General features: G+C 46.4%; 1 protein-coding gene and 1 pseudogene across 16 annotated transcripts in view; one reads left to right on the top strand and one right to left on the bottom strand.

Moving 5' to 3' along the window:
* The window catches only part of NAV2 (neuron navigator 2), a 742,802-nt gene that overhangs the window by 233,847 nt on the left and 489,489 nt on the right, over positions 1-19,466 (bottom strand). For all 16 annotated transcript variants that reach the window (XM_023239646.2, XM_045039059.1, XM_019812168.3 and 13 more), the window contains one exon: positions 4,743-4,815. In XM_023239646.2, coding sequence (XP_023095414.2) covers positions 4,743-4,815 — 73 coding nt within the window. The remainder of the gene's footprint in view (positions 1-4,742; positions 4,816-19,466) is intronic.
* LOC123380533 lies at positions 1,164-1,619 on the top strand (annotated as a pseudogene).

The following is a 19,466-nucleotide window of genomic DNA, read 5'->3' as shown; positions in this document are numbered from 1 at the left end:
CTCTCCTACTAATTGAAATTAAAGTTCATTCTGTACGACTGACACTATGCCTGGCATACAGGATGTGCCCAGCAAACGTTTGCTGAACTAAATAGGATATGCCTCATCCCCAGACCTTCTCCGTGATAGGAGGATGGGCTCCGGGACAGGTGTTGTCGAAACTCCTAAGGATAAAGGCCATCCTTCCTCACAGGACGGGTTTACAGACAGTCATGACAGGTGGAGTGTGTGCTGGGGAGGGGGTTCAAGGGATCTTGAACATCACCCAGCTTAGGGTGAGGCCCAAGCTCACAGGATTCCAGCAGGTTTCCAAGAGCAAACAGATGGGCCCAACCTTCTGGAACACAGAGGGGGTAGGAGGGCCTAGTCCAGGGGAAGTGCTCCAAACCAGCAGTGTCTCCATGGGGATCTACTCTGGAACCAAGCTCTCTGTGGTCCTCTAACAGGCAGGCTGGGGCAGGGCATGGTCTGCTGGGATGTTTCAAGGGCAGGTACCTAAACCCTCCCGGGGTTCCAAACCCTGCTTTAGTCACTGGTAAAGGGCAGAGAAGTACCTATGGGGCTTTCCAACCGCTGATGGTTCTCATCAGAGGAGGAGCCTCGGGGCACTCAATAGTCTTCAAAAGGAAAACAAAAAGCATTACAACTGCATTATTTCTTTACACAGTATAATGCTTTTCTAGTTAATTATGCAGGTGGTTAGAAGTGTGGGCAGTGGGGAGTAGCAGAAAATACCAGGTCTCTGAAACTGACGTGAGTAGCTTAGTCACTCCTAAGTGGGCCTCCCTTTTCCCACGTGGAACTTCAATCTCTCTGGGCCTTAGTTTCCTCATCTGTAGACGATGGGGATAGTACGATTATTGATTTCAAAAAGTTGCTGAGGGAATTAAAAAAAGATATACAACATGTACACAGCACTTAGCTCAGTGACTGATACATGGTGGGTTCTCCACAAATGGCTTCTATTCCTATAATTTAACAGTATGTCGAGTGAGGTTTCCTGTAACCCTCAAATTGTAAATAAGGCCCATTTGAGGATAAAAGTCTCTAAGTACCCTTGCTTTGTAAGTTTAAGGAGCTGACAAAAGTTGGGGCCAGTTACCTTCCCACAAGACTGCATGAGTCCAGAATCAGTCTTACTACCAAACACCATGATCATCGCCCAACCCCAAGAGTCAGTGTAAGAAGATCTCGAGGACTCCTGCCATATTTCCGTGCTGCCACATGGCATGCATTAATGTCCTGGCAGATGTTCTCAAGAACGTTAACAATGCTGAAGAGAGAGGCAGATGCCAGGTTCTTATTGCGCCACGCTCCAAAGTCATCGTCCAGCTGACAAACACGGTTGATGACGAAGCACGGTTGCGTTGGCCAATTTCAAATCGTTGATGATCACAGAGCCGGAGAAATGGCTGTGAACCTCACACGCAGGTTAAACAAGAGTGGAGTGATCGGCCCCAAATTGGATGTGCAACTTAAAGATCTAGAAAAATGGCGGAATAATCTGCTTCTGTCCCACCAGTTTGGTTTCATGATACTGACCATCTCACCGGGCATCATGGACCAGGAAGAAGCAAGATGAGAATACAGGAGGGAAAATCCTGGGATTCTTTTTCTAAGGATGTAATATATATGTGCAAATAAAATGCCTCGATGGACAAACAAAAACAAAAAAAACCAACAAAAACAAAAACCCCAAGATCTAGATGAGAAAGTATCACAGAGTGGGGGAGAGTTGTAATGTCTGATGATCACAGAGACCGGTCATTTCCTCCCCTCACCAAAGAACAAGAAGGTGGGGTCCCTGTGCTCCTTGAAGACAAAGGAGGCACCAAGAAAATCACTCCAAGTCGGGTGCTGCATTCCGGTCCCCAATTGGACATCTACTCAGCACAGACTTGGCAGACCTGCCTCTTGGCCACTAAGTTGGGGATGAAAGAGTTGGGAGAGAAAGTGTATGGTGGGGGCTTCCAGGTGACAGAAAGACCGTTCCACCTACTGCAAGTGGAAGATGGTGTCCACGCCTTCCTGCCGGTTCTACAGTGCAGAATACAGGGATGATGAGACTGAGGTCTACGGTCTCACTGAGACCACCTTAGGTGGGGACAATGAAGGCCTGAATCAGGGGGATGGAACATAAATGCTACCCATTGAGAGTGAGCCAGAATTGCCGGGCAAATCTCAAGAAAGGCTCCTAATGTCCTGGGAGCAGCAGGGGATCAAGTCCATGGTTAGTGGGGCATGCAGAGATTCCCACGTGGGGACAGTGGCGATTATGGCCACCCAAGAAAATGGCAGCAACTTCAGCAGAATTCTGCCTGCTCTCTCTGTCCCATCCTGGAGGCTCAGGCGAAGGAAGGAGGGGAGGCAAAGAAGTCATTAGGCCCTCATCACTCTTCAATCTTCTAAACCCACTTGCCCTGGGGCACAGGGGTGAAAAAAGAGCTTTGAGTCTGAAATTAAAGTTTAGAAACAAACAAAAGAGTCATAAGCACTGACATAAAACTGTTCTAATAACTAACCATGACTGACAAGTTATGTATTCTGGCCAAGACATCAGCAAGTGAGTCTCGACAGCAGGAAAGATGGAGGGGGTTGACATCACACAGCTGGGGGTGGTTACTGAAACACCATGAACCCACTTCACAGGTATGCCCCAATGACTGATACCTCAGCACACGGGTTACACTGTGCTCTTCTAGGCTCAGAGACCCCCAAGGGCCACAAACTAACGTGGACAAGGCGGGGGCAGAGTATCTGTATGATACTCAGCCTCTGTGGGCTGCACATTATCTTCTGACGTTCCAGCCTACAAAGTTCTAAATCTTTTCTGATTTCTTTCACCTGTACACAACATGCCTAGACTTTACCCATCTGCTGTCTCAAAGGACACCATGAATAGGAGTTCTGAAATCACACAGACCTGGGCTCACACCCTGTCTTCCGCTCACTAGCTACAGGCCTTGAGGTTGTCACCTGCAATCTCTTTAAGCCAAGGTTTCCCAGTTCAGTTGTGAATGCTGGAGCTGCTGCATCGAAAAGCCTTGGGAGCACAGGCTTTGGGAGCACCTGTTTACTCAGCAAGTATGTGAAATAGATAATCTATGCCTGAAGGTATAAAGAGGATGGTGCAGAGGGACAAACAAGGCAGCAGGACAAGGCAGAGATAGATGGCCGGCTGTCACCTCCAGGCCACGGGAGACAGAGTCCACCCCCTCCCCCACTGCCTCGAGCCCTTTCTGCCGAGCAGGACTCTGAAACTCCCTGCTGATGCTCTGCCGGTGGGCAGAGGCCCGGGGTCCAACTCCTTCCACAAACTATGAAGAGTGTGTCCCAGACACCCACCAGCTAGCACAAGAACTCTGAACCAGAAGGAAGTGATATCCCTTGGAAAGGCAATTTGCATCTCTGTACTTACCCATGGAAACACCACACCAACACCAACACCCCCACGCCCCCCGGCAACTTGTGTCGCAAAGCCCAGACTCATTCAGCCCGGAGCTCCTCCCCACAGAGGAGAGCTCATTCCCCAGGGAGAAGGAACCCTCCAACCACCCCACCCCTGCCAGATCTGGGATTGGTGCTGACCACCCAGCAGCAGCAATGGAGACCTCTGGAAGGAGGGTGTCCATCCCTGACCTGGGGCAGGCCCGGCATAGGAGAGGTCGCGTTCAGAAACGACAAGCCCACGAGGCTCCAAGAGTAGCCACCCGGCCCCGATACCGGAAGAGACTACAGTTCCAACAGCCCGGAAAACCAAGCTTGCACCGCAGGGCAAAGACAAGGAACGGGCCCCAAACAGATCACGCTGGCCAACTTACCTGCTCCACTGGGCTGCTTCCTTCCTCACTGCCCGCCCCCCTCCCCACCCTGACCACCGGAGTCGATGCTACCAGGCATCTTTTCAAACAGCAACCTTGCTAGGGAAAAGGTGGTGTCATCTGAAGCCCAAACTGCTTTACCTGTTCTGGGAAAACTGGAGGCAGGTGCAGCCTAAGGAGTTTGGGAGGATGCCGGGGCCTGTGGCAGCTTCTGAGCTGGCAGCTGCTTGTATTTACAAACAGGAGAGAGCAAAAGATTCCAGGGCGAGATGTTGCCTGAGGCGGCTGAGAATTCGGACCAGCCATCTCCAGACCGATACCTAATTGAATAGCAAACCACCAGCACAAGCTAATGTGCTAATTAGCCACCCAATTGGAGTTAATTAAAAACTAATCGGGATGTCAAAACGCAGCATCTCATTAATGCATCACGTGTTTGGGGTTTGGTTTTCTTTGAGCTAGGAAAAGTGCTGCTGCTGCTTCTAATAAAAGTCAGAGATAAGGATTGGGCGTTTTTCCCTGGGAACTGTACAACTTAAATATGTGCTGTGGCTAAGTGTTCTCTCTCCCACAGATAAGGCCTGGCTTGATAATTAACTGAATTGCTAGCCGGGTGAATCGGATCAGTATTGTTTGATTAAGCCCTTCTCCAGAGAAGCAGCTCCACCGCTGGTACCCGCTCGGTGTGGCGGACACGGCCAGCATGGTGGGCTCTACGTTCCTGGAGTGATTCGGGATGTGTCAAAAAGCTGGCATCCTCCGGTCTAGACAAGCATTGAGCTGCCCTAAAACCAACAGGAAAACAAAAGCAGAAGAGCCCACAAGCACCCCTGGGCTGAGCTGTATTCAAGGCATCAGTAAGCAACAGGTGGGCGCTTCTAACGATGAGAAGGCAGCTTTAGAACCAGCGCTCTGACTCACCTTCTGCAGACAGCCCCTGGATGTTTATTCCCTTAGCTGCCAGGAAATTCAAGCAGGCATCTATGTTTTCAATCTAAGGGGAAAAAAAAAGAACGACATACACTCAATCAACGTTCAGCCTTCTCCAGAGCCATCTTTTATCAGGAACAAAGGGCTATGTCAGAGAGAGGGTTCATGGTGCATTTGCAAAGATTCACAACAAGCAAAAACGACTCGGAAACGGCAGATGAATGGACGGACGGAGGGACGGGTGCGGGTCAGGACTCTCTGTCTGTACTTGCACAGGAAAAAGTTACCTAATATCCCAACCACACAGCTCCAGAAGTCGAGGCCCTGGCTTGCTCAGGGCTGCCAAAAATAACCAGGGTGGAATGAGTCCCTATGTTCACCACTGTCACTACAGCTATCCTGAAAATTTGAGCAGCTGCCAGAAAAACGGAGTGGGGACGAAGGGGGATACCGGACCCACCCGTCCACCAGCAGCTGGGAGGAATTTCCAGCATGGAGGCAGCACACCGTCAAATGGGAAAACAGTGAACGGGAGTTTCGGCAGGGCCCTGGGCTGCGTTTACTCACAAAATTCTCAGGACGCCAGGCACTGCAGATGACGAGGGAGGGCTGTGACAGAACGAGCCCCTCTGTCCTTTGTGTTTTCTGTGACAAGAAGGAACCCACCTGCCACAGTCTGGGAGGCCTCCCAGGCCTGGCAGGGCTGATGCCACGGCCAAGGGCAAGCTAACATCCAGCCCTCGGGAAAGAACAATTAGGTCATTCCCAAAGGTCTGATTTGACTTCAGTTGTCAGGGCTAATGATTTTTTAGTCTACAGGAAAATGTTCAGGCTCGATTAACGTCAATGGTGACCATAAATAAAAGAAACTGCTTTTGGCTTGGCACAAGGATCTTTGAACTAACTGCAGTTTGCAATCCACAATGGAGAGCCTCCTCACCACAGCACACCCCCCCACCCCGCCCCCCGACTTCCTGGGCTCCATCAGCATTCTTATGAACTCAAATAGGTGTTTAACCCATAAAGTGGATCTCAAATAAATGACCATCTTTCACAGTGTACCTGTGACCGCTCCCCCCACCCCCAAGTGGTATTCCGAAGGCTATTTCACCAGGCACAGAGCTAAGCGTCTACAGTGTAAGAGATCTCACGAGTAGAGTAGGGTTCCAAGGCAGTCTTCCCGAAACGCACGTCTGGCATCTTCCTTCTCTGCTCCTCGTCTGCAGACCTTCCGAGCACTCCATTAAGCTATGGGCCACCTGAATAAAACTGCCCTGGTTTTACAGACTCCAGTACACCCGGAGCCTGAGACTGCTCTACCCTTTTTTTTTTTTTTTTTAAGTTTATTTATTTTGAGAGCAAGTGAAGCAGGGGAGGGGCAGAGAGAGAGAAGGAGAAAGAAAATCCCAAGCCGGCTTCATACTGTCAGCACAGAGCTCCATGCAGGGCTCAATCTCACGAACCAGGAGGAGATCATGGCCTGAGCCAAAATCAAGAATTGGATGGTTAACAGACTGAGCCACCCACACACCCCCAACCTTGCAGCTTTTAGCACAGGTTCCCAACTCCCAGCCTCCAGCTCTCCCTCAAAGATCCTCATCTGGGAGGTGTTTTATCTCCAGGCAAAGGGGCAAAATGCAATTTCCTGCAAACTAAGTCAACGCTGATGCTATGAGCAAGGCCTGCCGCCACTGCAGAAAGCCATTTCTTATCAAGGCGAGTGCAAAGGGGGGTTGCTTTTAACTCTTCCTTCCTTCCACATCAGAGCAACGGCAGTGACAACCAGGTGCTACCATCTTAGAGGGAAGAGGAAGGGGAAAGAAGGAAGAGAATGGCCAGGAGGGCCCCGTGGAAGGTGTTCTGAAGGCATATGCTTACATTTGTAACTAATGAAAATTCTCTCTCTAAATGCTCTTTCCCCATTACAAAACCCTGCTTTTGCTAAAAATAACCATCGGTCCTTAATTCCTCAAGTGTACACAAAGGTAATCTACCAAAACCACACCAGAGGATTTGTTGCCCCCACAAAGAAGCACGGATATTTAAATCATGATAGAACTATAAAATTCTTCTACCTTTTTCTTTGAATAACCCTACCCTACTTTCTTCAGTAGATCTTGCACATGGTGGACTAGTGAGGCTTTGGCAATTAGGTCCCCACAAAAAATGAGAAAAAGAGAAAGCTGACCACTGCTGAATCTGTTAATGTAAAATCAAAAATAGTACCCTTGGTATTTATCCTGGCAAGCACAGGTGCGCAGGCATGGGCAGGTTAAGGTTTTCAAGAACAGTGCAGCACAGTGACATTGATTAAAAAGACAAAAAAAAAAAGACACCCACCAACATATTCAAGAAAAGCACCGCTCTCCTAGAACACTGTAATTCTATAGAAATTCCCTTCCAAAGGGCATAAAGCACATTTACTTGGCACATTCACGGAGCAATTCAACACATTTATCACTTAAAGTACATGGTCATTTCTTCCTGCAAGGCTAACACTTGGTTCATTTCGATTTGGCCATCTACTGAGCTTTCTTTTAATTTAAGTTCTAGTAAAGGAATGAAGAAGTTTAAATAGGTTACCTAGACTACTTTTTCCTCCTGTTGCTTTTGAAAATCCCTATCATGCTTTCAAAGATTTCATAATTTAGATCAGTTCTCTACAGGGCAGGGAGAGTGGGAGAGAAGGGGCCATAGTTTCGCCATCCCCAGGGGGCATCTGCCTACATTCTGTTATCACGATGTGGGGGTGCCACTGGTATCTAGCGGGTTAGGCCAAGGAGGTTACTAAACATCCTACAATGCACAGGACTGGCCCCCATAACAGGAAATCCTACCCCAAATGTCAATAGTGCTAGGGATGAGAAACCTGCATTATAGGATTTTCGTCATTCAATCAATATAATTAATTGTGTAGATGTCTGCTCTGTTCCAGGCACTGTGTCCGATTCTTCTCACCATGTTGGTGCAGAGTCCTCCTCCCTGTCCAGAAGCCCACATTTACATAACCCTTCTCTTTAGGGTCCAGACACACCCCCCAACTCACATCCATCTCCGGGAGAATCAGAGCATATGAACAAAGGAAGCACCAGGATCTTCATTAGGCGAAGAGAGAAGGCTTAAGGTCATCAAGAATGCTTTCTCCTAAAGAGGAGATAAAACAGGGAGCAATATTTGGATGGCTGGGTTGCACTCCTGGAATATGTTAAAACTAAAAATAAGAACTCGGGTCATCATTTAAAAGACGATTCATAAGCTCATCAAGCGCCTTGAATTTGTTCCCCCTCCACTATGATTTCTCTGCTCACAGAAGGAGTTCAAAAAACATTCCTCAAGCCTCAAATCCACTCTTTAATAATGTTCTGTTAAGGTTAAAAATCACTCCTGACAAGGCTGCTGAGACCCACGCTCTTTTCATCTGCACCCCAGGAAGAGAGCAGGGCTGGGAAGCAGAATAGGGTCAGATGTGCATTCCAACCTCCTGGCTTCACTTGGAAGGAGATCAGAAGGGGAGAATGTTTCTTTGATCCAGCCTCTCTTGTGATTAAAATTCACCTTAAGGTTTTCTTCCAGTACCATACAGGTAAACAATTCATTCTCCTGCCCTGTTGAAACTGCAAACTGCCACCACACCAGGTAAGGGGCATGTCCCGGGCACTCATAGCACAAGGGTGTCCGCATGCCCATCTTTAATGAGGCTCATGGCTCATGTGCAATCCAGACCTGCAGTGTGAGAGGCAGATCTGGTTAAAGCTGGGATACAGAGTGATGGGAAAGGCTCTTAACCAGCAAAGTATGTAAATACAACCCAAGTTGTTCATTAACACATAGCAGCCAATATAAACTACTTTCCAAAATTAGCCAAAAAAAAAAAATCTTTGCAAAACCGGACATTCCAATGTTGCTGAGCAGGGGTGGAAAGCTGCACTTCACACCGGGTGAGAAGGCTGTCATAGTTGCTACCGTAGAAATGGGTCCAGGAGCTCTGAGATGGAGTTCCTGGAATTTGGAGCATCAGCTGGGGTGGAGCGGGGAAGCCCAGAAGTGGGACCACAATGTAACTTGGAGACCCTGGGAGCAGAAAGGGGCTGGATAAGGCACGTGTGGAGTAAAGGGAAAAAACAAGACTAAGATGCATTTCCCAGTCCTCCCTTTGTTTGGGGCCACACAGGGCCTCCACCATGTGCATCTGTGAAGATCTGGGAGAGAAAGGCTGCCATGGAGGCTCTCTTGCCGTCTCAGCTGGTATCTCCAACCCAAAGGTGAATCGTTTCTCAACCACCTTGGAACTGGAGACATGCAAGGCAACTTCCATGCACTGTGTCTGCTGTGGTCTTTGTTTCCCACTTCCAAGAGCACATCTCCACCCAGGCCAGCCAGAGAGCGAGGAAAGTCAAAACAAATGCCAAACAACTGGAAAGACAAGGGGGAGGGACAGAAGGCAAATGGAAAACTTTGCATTTCAACCATGATTAAGGCTGGACTGGGTCTCATGATAAAGTAAAATATGCAAAGCTTGAAAGAACTGTTGTAGATCTCCTTGGTAGCTTAGAGACTGATCAAATACCATCTGTTGTGGCAGTTGTCATGGCAGCATTTTTCTCTGAATACCAGTGTAGCTGAGTGCAAAGCGCATGAAAATGATTAATGCAAACGAAGACCATCTCTATGGGCACCACCACGGCCAAGGGGAGGATGGGCTCCAGGCATACAGGTAAATGGGGCACTAGTTTTCAGGAGTTAAGAGTGTCTCATCAGGTCCCTTAGAGATCTCCATCCTGGGAAGAGAGGCAAACAGCAGCTGCACTCAAGTCAGGCACGGTTACAGCCATTTTCTAGAAGTCATGAAATACCTAAAGCCTAGGCAATGGAAGATCCAGATGGCAGACAAGGTTGAGTAAGAACCTCCAGGTTCTGGGGACTTTAAAAGCACAGTGCAGCTTCTTCATGAGCCCCATACATCCGCTCAGACAGCTTCCTTCCAAAAGTGTGACCCTCACACCTGGCACTGCTACTTGTCACTTATTAACCCATTCCTTGACCCATATTCACTGAGCACCTACTGGATGTCAGGCAATGTGCGGTACTGCGTATACAGTGGTGAATAATCCCTGACCTCAAAAGAACCTAAAGTTTAGTGTAGGGCACTGGGCATTAAGTCAATGCACAAGTAAGTATAGACAACATCTATCATGTACAGAAGACCGGATCTAGCCAGGGGCATGGTAGGTAGGTAAAAATTTCTCAAGGAAGAGACAGCATGTAGGTTCAGAGACAGGACTTTTTGTTGGTCTATTCACTGATGTCGCCCCAGGCACCCAGAACAGTGAGGACCCCATCGCAGATATTCAGGACGATTTTGTTGACTGATGGGAAATTTGAGCAGAGACCTGAGTTAGCTGGACACAGAGCGGGGAGAAAAACCACACTACACCCAGTGAATCTAAGACTCAAAAGCTTCCAGGCAGGATGCAGCATACCACGTTCTGGCAACCAAAAGGGAGCTGACATGGCTGGCAGCCAGGTGGCAGAGGACAAGAGCTAAGAGACAGGACACTGAGCAAGAGCAGAGGGCCGGCCACATGGGGCCACATTCAAGAGCTGACAGGAGAGAGAAGGCAGAGGTCCTCCCAGGTGTTAGGGAAGCCTTGAACCATGTCACCTCCCCAACCATTACCAGGGCAACAGCAGCCAGACCAAGCCCTTCTGATCTGAAAGCTTGAGGACAGGCTATTTTGTGTCAGGGATGGCTCAAGCAGCATCCTTGATGTGGGGGCTCCAGTGACATCTGGGCTGGGCATGGAGACAGGGAGGGATGGGAAGGGAAGGTCAGCATCTGTGGTCACATGTACTAGGAAGGTCTGCTTCCTATCCAACAGGCCTCCGTGCCTTTCTGACACTCCCACCTCTGCCCCTTTCCAAAAATAAAAATAGAAAAGAGGAAGAAAAAAAAAAAAGAAATCCAACCGTGAAACCAAATCAAAAAGCAAAATGAACTTTGGGGGAACACTCTCCTAAATGCCCATCTGTGATGTCTCTTGCCTCTGTTCCTAGGCCGTGGCCTGATGCAGGATCTGTCCAGCTGAACTTTTTTTTTTTTTTTGGACACCTCCATCAGTGTTGGAGCCCAGCATCATCCCATGATCACAAGGCTCGTGGGCCACAATGTGGTCCTGGAGACACAATCCCGTGAGACAGAGCTGGTGGGGCCTAGACATTATAGTTTTCATTTTAGGAGACCCCAGAAATGGGAGTCATGTATGGTGGTACTTCGAATTATCTCAGGTGGAGAGATATTCAAGAGCATCTCCCCTTGTGAGTGCCACAAGCTGCGGCTAGCTTAGCTGATGCAAGAAGCCATCCTAGCCCAGTAGCACGAGGGGTTCCACGTCCTGTGTCCCAGCTTTGGCCATTCATACCAGCTCTCGCTTTCTTGGTGCCTTTCAAACAGCTGAAGAATGTGGGACTTGGGAGCTGGATGGGGCTTTGGTTCCTAGGTCTGTTCTTGCTAGTGCTTTGCCCAGCTCCTTCCTTTAATTTGGCAATGTTATCCACCTTATCGTATATGATATTTATAACTTCAGCTGAGATGTTGTCAAGAATTCCTTAAAAAAAAAAAACTTTATAGGAGTCTCTCTGCTGTTAAGGCACATGGCTAAGTCCATATGGATACAAAAAATCCTTTCAAGGAGAAACAACAATCGAAAACAAGAATCTCAAATTCCTCCAGTGATTATCTTTTTCCACTTTGCTTCCAAATGCTTAGACTATTTCATTTTCCTATTACACTCTGACTTCTCGATTTTTCCCTCGAGACAAAGAGAAATCTGGAAAGGGAGGTATAGCTCAAATTCTAGAAAGCAGTCCTTACTCTGGAGGCTCCCATAAAAAACGCTTACACCTGAGCTCTGTAGGGATGAGGGGGAAAAGTCCTCTGGGCATCGGCATGGTCAGAAAGGCGCACAGATGTCCCTGGGTGCGTTTATCTAGCACGCCATTGCCAACACCATTTTCCCTGCTCCGGTTTCAGAGGAATGTGGCCTAACTTCCTAATACTCCCCAAAGGGAGGAGCCTAAGCTCCTCCAAGTTAGGAGCTGGACCCAAATGCTAGAGGGAAGTGATTAGGGCTAGGGAGTGGCATTCAGGGATGTATCCCAGGTTTTTGAGTCAGACAAACCTGGCCTCAAATCCTGATTCTGCCCCTGATCTCCACTAAGTTACCTCCATGGTCTGATCTGTGGAATGAGCATTATAACACCCATTGCACAGGGTGGTGGAGGATATATACGTGGTGCTTCCTAAGTGCCCCATAACTAGCAGTTTTTGTTACAGTGTTGTCATTTTTGACAGGACATCCCTGTACTATACTTCTAAGGCTATGACATGCCCATGGCTATGTGTAGAGCTGGCCCCTGACAAAGCAGAGAGTTCGACAAGCTTATTACCTGGGCTGCCTTCCGTTTGCTCCTGACTTTCCCCTCAAGCCCAGACGGAGACTCTGGGTCCTCTCTATCACCTGATGTCGGGCCTAGGTCTCAGCAAGCTCACTCTAAAAAGACAGCGGTAAACTAATTCACAACAGGGCAGAGGGATTGCTGCCGTCTTCCCATGGGTTACGTCTCCCACGGGTACCTGTATCCCATCACAATTATTAGAGGACCATAATCTGTTGGAAGAATACAGACTCTGGGCTTCTCCCCGCTGGATTCTGGCTCTCTCTCAGACTACCCACAAGACTCTAGCAAAATTACTAACTGCTTCAAGCTTCAAATTCCTCCTCGAGAACATGGGAAGGTGGGTAACTATCTCAACAGAGATGCTGAGGCATAGATAGGCTGACCTCGACCAAGGGTCTGGAAGTTCATATAGCCAGAGCTTCAAAAGACTCTTTCTTCATACCCTTCCGTAATGGCAGAATATTATAGATCACTGGCCATCTCCTGAAAGGGATCACTCGGGAGTTATGAGATGCCCTGAAGCTCGCTAAAGTGCATGATGCTAGTATGGCCTCTCTACGAGGGGGTTCCTTGTAGCTAGAATCCATTTTGACCCTGTTAGAATTAGTACTTCCCGTCCCGAAAGATTTCTGGTCAAAGTCTCCTTTATCCTTTACTAAGTGACATAAAAAACCCTAAGACAGCAGACCAATAGTTCCGTTAAGAAGGAGCAAGTACTTTTCACAGAAAACCCTGGCTTTTCCTACAGAGAAGGGGACAAACCCAGGCGCCAACCTAAACAAGAAAATCCTGCTTTCTGGACCCCAAATGCGAGGCTGCTTCTTGAACCAACAGAGAAGAGTGGTACTGTGGATACTTGCTAGAGAATTCCACCCAAGAGCTAACTAAAACTTGGTCGCCTCATTCATTCCTTGATGAATAACGACTATACTCTCTTGCAGCCTCTGCTCTAGAGGAAGGAGAAACAGAAGTGACAAGCCAGCGTGGTCCTTCCTCACGTAGCAAACACAGCGCACACAAGAGCAGACTCCCCACTCAACAGAGGTCGCCAACGAGGTAAGGGTTAGCTTACACTTATCAGCTCACCAACTCAAAAGCCTGACGCTGACTCACTGTGCTCTTTTTAGCCTGGTTCTTTCTGTAGCTTTGTCATATTTACATCCTGAAACCCATAAACCACGCAAGGTCTTCAAGAGACAGAGTATATACGCAATAGAAAACAAAACAGCAGATCTTTGATATACTCCACAAGGGCAGCAAACCCTCCACTTCGGCAATACCACTAGAACAGATCATTTTACCCACAAAGCAAGTACATAGAAAGGAACAGGGTAACGGGAATCATTTGCAGATGAAGGCCAAGAGTTAAACTTGCTCCCCGGTTTGGTGGCCAGTTCCCTCATAGCAGCCTCTGAATGCAGTTTTGTGCTTCAGCCGATTTACCATCATCTGTAGCTATGGTCCTTCCAGGCTGCCCATGAACGGTCTGTCTGTGGACGTCAACCCTGCAATTCCAAGGATAACCGGCACACAAGTGCAAAACACCCTGGCAGCATCACTAACCTGGAAAGCAAAGCCAAGCAGAATGCCTCAATACTCAATCCTGTAAGACTCTGCCCTCCCACTGGTGACGGCTGGCATGAAGGCACCTGCTGTCATCCTGTGCCTGTACATATCACCCTGCAGTGTTCATTTCTGCAGGAGATGGAATTCAAAAATTGCCCTTCCCTTTCCACTCCAATTCCAGATGCTACTAGCAATTAGTGGGTCATTATTATATGCCAGGCACACTATTAGCACCTTTAATATATAGGACGTCAATCTTTTTTTTTTTTTTAAAGTTCTAAGAGCTGTTAGCAGGTATGGCTATGGAGCAGAGCCTGAATTCTAGACCACTGGTGATGATTAATATAGAATTTGGGAGATCTTGCAAGTAGTACACAAAATATACCAAGGAACTAGATGTGACGGATCTGAGCAAAGAGCTACATGACAACCCATCAGAAAACATAGGATATCAAAAGTAATTAAGAACATTATTAATAATGAAAATAATCCTCAACTCTGTTTCCTGCCACAGGCAGCATGTCAGAGGCATGAATTCCACTGGAAGAGGAGAACAAGCTAGACCAGGAAGGTCTCTATTTCAGGATATCCTCGAGCTTTCCAAGGCTATAAGATATCTAATGCACCTGGGAAGAAATAGTGACAATTTTTAACGTGTCATATAATGCTAATCTCTGCTACTATTTCTGTCCTTGTCAAGTATTCAGTCGAGCAAGGTTGCAATTTTTTGGAGGTAAAAATGGTTAAATATTGGCCACTTAATAAAATGTAATTTTACCTATATTATTAGGAAGATAGCCTCCTCCTAAAGGTGCAATTTAAGCTGTTGGGTCGCCATAAAAATGGAGCGCTTGAGAGCTATTCATAAATAAACTATTAGTACATCTTAAACTCAGAATAAAACCTCTTCAAGTCTCTGTGAAAAAGGTCTCACAAGACAGAGAGGGGAAAAAAATCAAGTCAAAAGAAATGCCCCATCCTCAGGCTAACCCTTAAAAGGCCTTCTGTTTTAGTTAGGGCTTCCTCTGTAGGATTCCCACAGAGAACCAGAATAGGCCCCAGGAAAGGCTTTAATTCCGAGTTGGTTTCCCCTCAAAACCTCCCAGAAAAGGTAACTAGTTATCCTTCACAATAGTGAAGAGAATCCTGATTGCATGTTCTCGGTCTTCCTGCTCCTTCAGGGCAAAGTGTGAGAATGAGGGGATTTTGTCACCTGCCCCCATCCCCTCCATAGGAAAAGCTCCCGTCCAAATGTCATTTACACGGTAACTGGAGCCATTACTAAGAGGAAGTTTTACCTTCCGAGAGAGGAATTAGGGATTTCACGGGACCAGAGGGGAAGTCTGGATTTCTCAGCTCCTTGGCTATTTTGGGGCAAGGTCCTTGATTTCCCTGAGTCCCAGTTTTCTTTTCAGAAAAATGGGGATAATTATCCCTTTCTTGAAAGCCTTACAGAGGCCTTCCAAGAAACTAATATTTACACTCTTAGAAAACACAAAACACTGGGATAAATTCTTTTCCATACATTATTATTTCAGTTCATTTTCACCACTAGATGAGGTAGCTACTAATGCCATTTTCCAGATGGGGAAATGGAGGCACAAGGGGCTTAAGTGCCTTCCTAAAACTGCGGTCATTAAACGGCAGAGTTAGAATTTGAACACTTAATGGAAAGGGATCTAAGAGGCCCTCTACAAACACGGAATATTAACAACCAAATGGCAGGAGCTTTACTATCGCTCTTGACCACTCCAGTCACCTTCCCTACCCTGGGACTCCAGCTGACCAGGAGACCAGGCAGGCAATCAATCCCTTTGAATGAAATCTCATCTTCACATCAAAAGGACGCAGGACACTTCAACAGAGGAAGGAGCTGACTTTTCCCATATTTTTTTCTACATGTTTTGCAGGAGACATTTATGTTTTTATACTGATGGAACTCTTTAGGAGCAGAAATTAATACAATATAAGCATTTATGAGCATCATTTTGAAGTACAAATGCTCTCCCAACAGGGCTCTTTCAAACCACCATATGCCAGTGCTTAGGATCCCTGAGCAAGTTCATGATACTTGTAAGAACAGGACAATTTGGGGGTCACAAACCTCAAATGTGTGCAGGGGGCAAACAGGTAACAAATAACAAAAGCTGGTTTTATGACAATAGAGAATGGTGGGGAGTAGGACAAATACAGCCCCTAACCATCTAAAAGGGGCAGCTGCTACCCAGTTTTAGCCAACTTGGGCCTAGGGAGTGCCAACCCAGCACTGGCAGATCATCTTATCTTTTCTTTAAAAACAAGAAAAAAAAAGAAAAAGAAAAAGCTAGAAGATCAATTTTTATGAAGTACATGGATTTTCAACTAATAGCATCTATTTGGTTTTTATTTTTGTTGCAAAAGGCCTTCTCGGGGCACTGGGTGACTCGGTTAAGCGTGCATCTCTTGATTTTGGTTTAGATCATGATCTCACGGTTTGTGGATTTAAGCCCTGTGTTGGGCTGAGCATGGAGCCTGCTTGGGATGGTCTCTGTCCCACCTCTGTTTGTGCTTTCTCTCTCAAAATAAACAAACATTTAAAAAATAAATAAAAGGTCTTCTGGGGCCTGACCTCAGATTGGCATCCATCCACCTCCCTTTGCTGAAGTGAGCACACCTACTGACCGGCTCCCAATATGCAAATGTCATAGGCTAACTGTGCTTTAACAGAATGCAAACAGGAATTCTTTGCTAAGCTCTGCTTCATGGAAAAATTTAAAAACAAAAAACAAAAAACAAACACATACAAAAACACTCTTTTGACATGATGCTGAAAGAGAAGAACTCCACAAAGACATATGCAGGGAGGTGGATCCAAGCATGAGGCCCAGATGGCTGTTATATAAACCACAGTCTACATGGTTATAAATTACCATCCGATTTCCCTCTCAGCTCAAAAAGATGTGTAGCTATTCTTCCTTCACTTACCCTCATATTTGCTAAGTTCTTCAACCTTACAGAGCTCCATGTTTGCCACTCATAGTGCCTCAGTCCTAAGGCTGTGCTGAGAATTTCTTAAGTAAATATTCACAAAGCATCTACCAGTGCCAGGTGATGGGGACAGGTGGACAGATGTAACAGTGCTCTCAAAGAAGTTAATCTCTACTTGGACATTGGCAGTAGAGTACAATGTGCTAAAGGATTATTGCTTCAATTTTGCAATAGAGGAAACCAAGGGTCACACAGGTTAAGTGAGCTAGAAGAGGTAGTAGAGAATGCACTTGAAGGCTCCAAGACCACAGCCACGTGCACAATTCAGATCTTATCCATGCAGAGCTTACTACAGTGCTCAGACAAGAGGATGTCTACAGCAGCTTAACCTTTCCAAAAAAAGCCAATTGACTGGCTCATTCAAAATATTTACATTTCAATAAACCCTATAGAGATACTCTTAATTTTTTAAATTTTAAACAACTCTGCAAACTCATTTATGTTTAAATGCATGTTTGCACAGGCAGAGCCCAAGAGACATTTTGTACTTGGCTTGAAGACAGCGTTGGCAAAGTGTGGTCACCAGGCAAGCAGCATCAGCATCACCCAAGAAGCTTGTTAAAAATGCAAATACTCCAGCTCCACCCCAGAAGTCCTGAATCAGAAACTCTGGGAGTAGGACCCTGTACTGTTTTAACAAGCACTCCAGGTGATTCTCATGCACACTAAGGCTGGAGCAGCACAGCCCTAGGAGGTTTTGCCAAACCAAACACTACTTCCCTTATTGATGAAAATAATCTGCTATAATGGTGTCTTTTCCACACACCTTTATCATGAAGTGAAAATAGAAAACTGTGAGAGATTTGAGAGAATTTCTTAGGACAACTCAAGTTTCTTTACAGCATTTAAAAATACAAAATCCATATTGCATATTTGACGTATTAGAATTTGATGTATAACATCACCCCCACTCTCTGGGAAGTTGTTGGACAGTTGGGCCATTATTTGTTGAGCTCACTCATCTAAGAAACACGGGCTGAGCACTTCCAACGTACCTAGCACCATGCCAGGTGCCGAGAATACACAGATTTTTATTGAACTAAAAGATGAAAAACACTATACGTATTATAAAGTTTTGATGTCATAAAATAACAAAATGTGACAAAGACCTCAAAATTTATTTAAATGTGCTATTAGTTACAAGACAAACGTGCATTAGTTGAAGAACACAAATACCTATACATAAGTATATGTCCACAAAGAGGTCAGGATACCTGAAGCCCAACTTCTAACTGGCACTTCTGGCTCCCATGACAGCTTAGTGTCTGAAGTGACCCACAACAAGGACGTGCAGTACTGAAAATGAAATGGGGGGCTCTGTTCTCCCCATACTTCCCTACAATGACCTGATGTAAACTCAGTACAAATGTGGAAAACTCTATTCTGAAGTGTTCTAACAATGGAAGCGACTTCCAGCCAACTCAGAAATCCAAGGAGCTTGCAGTAGCAAAATGAGCCTCTGCTAGCAACCCAAATAGCTTACTGTCCAATATAGCAAGAAATATTTTGGTTGGTTCCCAGAGAGTATTGGTTTCATACTGGTGCTTCAACAGGTGACCAAAATTTAGTGGCTTAAAGCAGCCTAAAATTATCTTATAATTTCAGAGGAAAATCATTATCATTCTCGGTGAGCTTGAAAATCAAGGAGTCGGCTGGCTGTATCCACTCTGGAGGTTCTAGGGGAGAATTTATTTCGTCCTCTTTTCTAGCTGCTAGAGGAGACGTGCAGGCCTTGGTTCATAGCCCCTTCTTCCATCTTCAAAGACAGAGAATAGCATCTTCCAATCTCTCGTCCCCCACTCTCCCACTGCTCCCATAGTTAAATGTCCTCGCTCACCTTCTTGCCACCCTCTTAGAAGGATTCTGGTGACCACACCGGGCCTGCCCAGATGATCCAGGATGATTTTCCAGTCTTAAAACCCTTAACTTAATCACACCTGCAAAGTCCCTTTTGTTATGTAACCTAGCATATTCACAGGTTCTGAAGATTAATACGTGGACATCTTTGGGGGTCCACTGTTCACCCTACCATATTGGGTGCCTACTTGGAGTATGAAAAAACCTTTCAATGCACAATAGTTAGGATATACAGGACCTGTAAGCGGGCCAGGGAACGGACATGAGACGTGTTCTCTCCACGAGCCAGGACGATGCCAGATGATTATCATCCCACTGCTCATCCATCCCTGGCAGCAACCCTAGGGGGCAGCTTCCATCATAACCCCACTTTCACAGATGAGAAAGGCTCAGATTTAGTAAGTTGCCCAGCACACATGCCTTGGGATGGGAGACCCAAGTCTGCCTGATTCCAGTCTTCTTATTCTTCTTCAAACCAAATCTCCTTCCCAAGATGGAAGGCCTCATCTCCAGGCTCCATCTAGACCTACACAAGTGCGAGTATTACAAATACAATCTTTGTACCTCCATGTCACATTCCATTTTTTATACTTCAATTTCCTTATATGCAGAATAGACTAACAGTTAAGGAAACAGACTCTAGAGTCAGGCTGGCTTCCAGAGTTCAAGCCCCAGCTTGTCACTTATTAGTTATGTGACCTCATGCACACTACTAAATCTCTGTTTCTTTATCTGTGAAGTGAGAATAAAGGTAACTGCTCTCATAGGGTTTTATGGAGCTAAAATCCATCAATGCAGAGGTCTAAG

The sequence above is a fragment of the Felis catus genome, chromosome D1, assembly GCF_018350175.1.
Source record: "Felis catus isolate Fca126 chromosome D1, F.catus_Fca126_mat1.0, whole genome shotgun sequence".
Classification (NCBI taxonomy): Eukaryota; Metazoa; Chordata; class Mammalia; order Carnivora; family Felidae; genus Felis; species Felis catus.
Note: the sequence above shows the minus strand (reverse complement) of the source record. Positions and strands in the feature narration are given on the sequence as shown.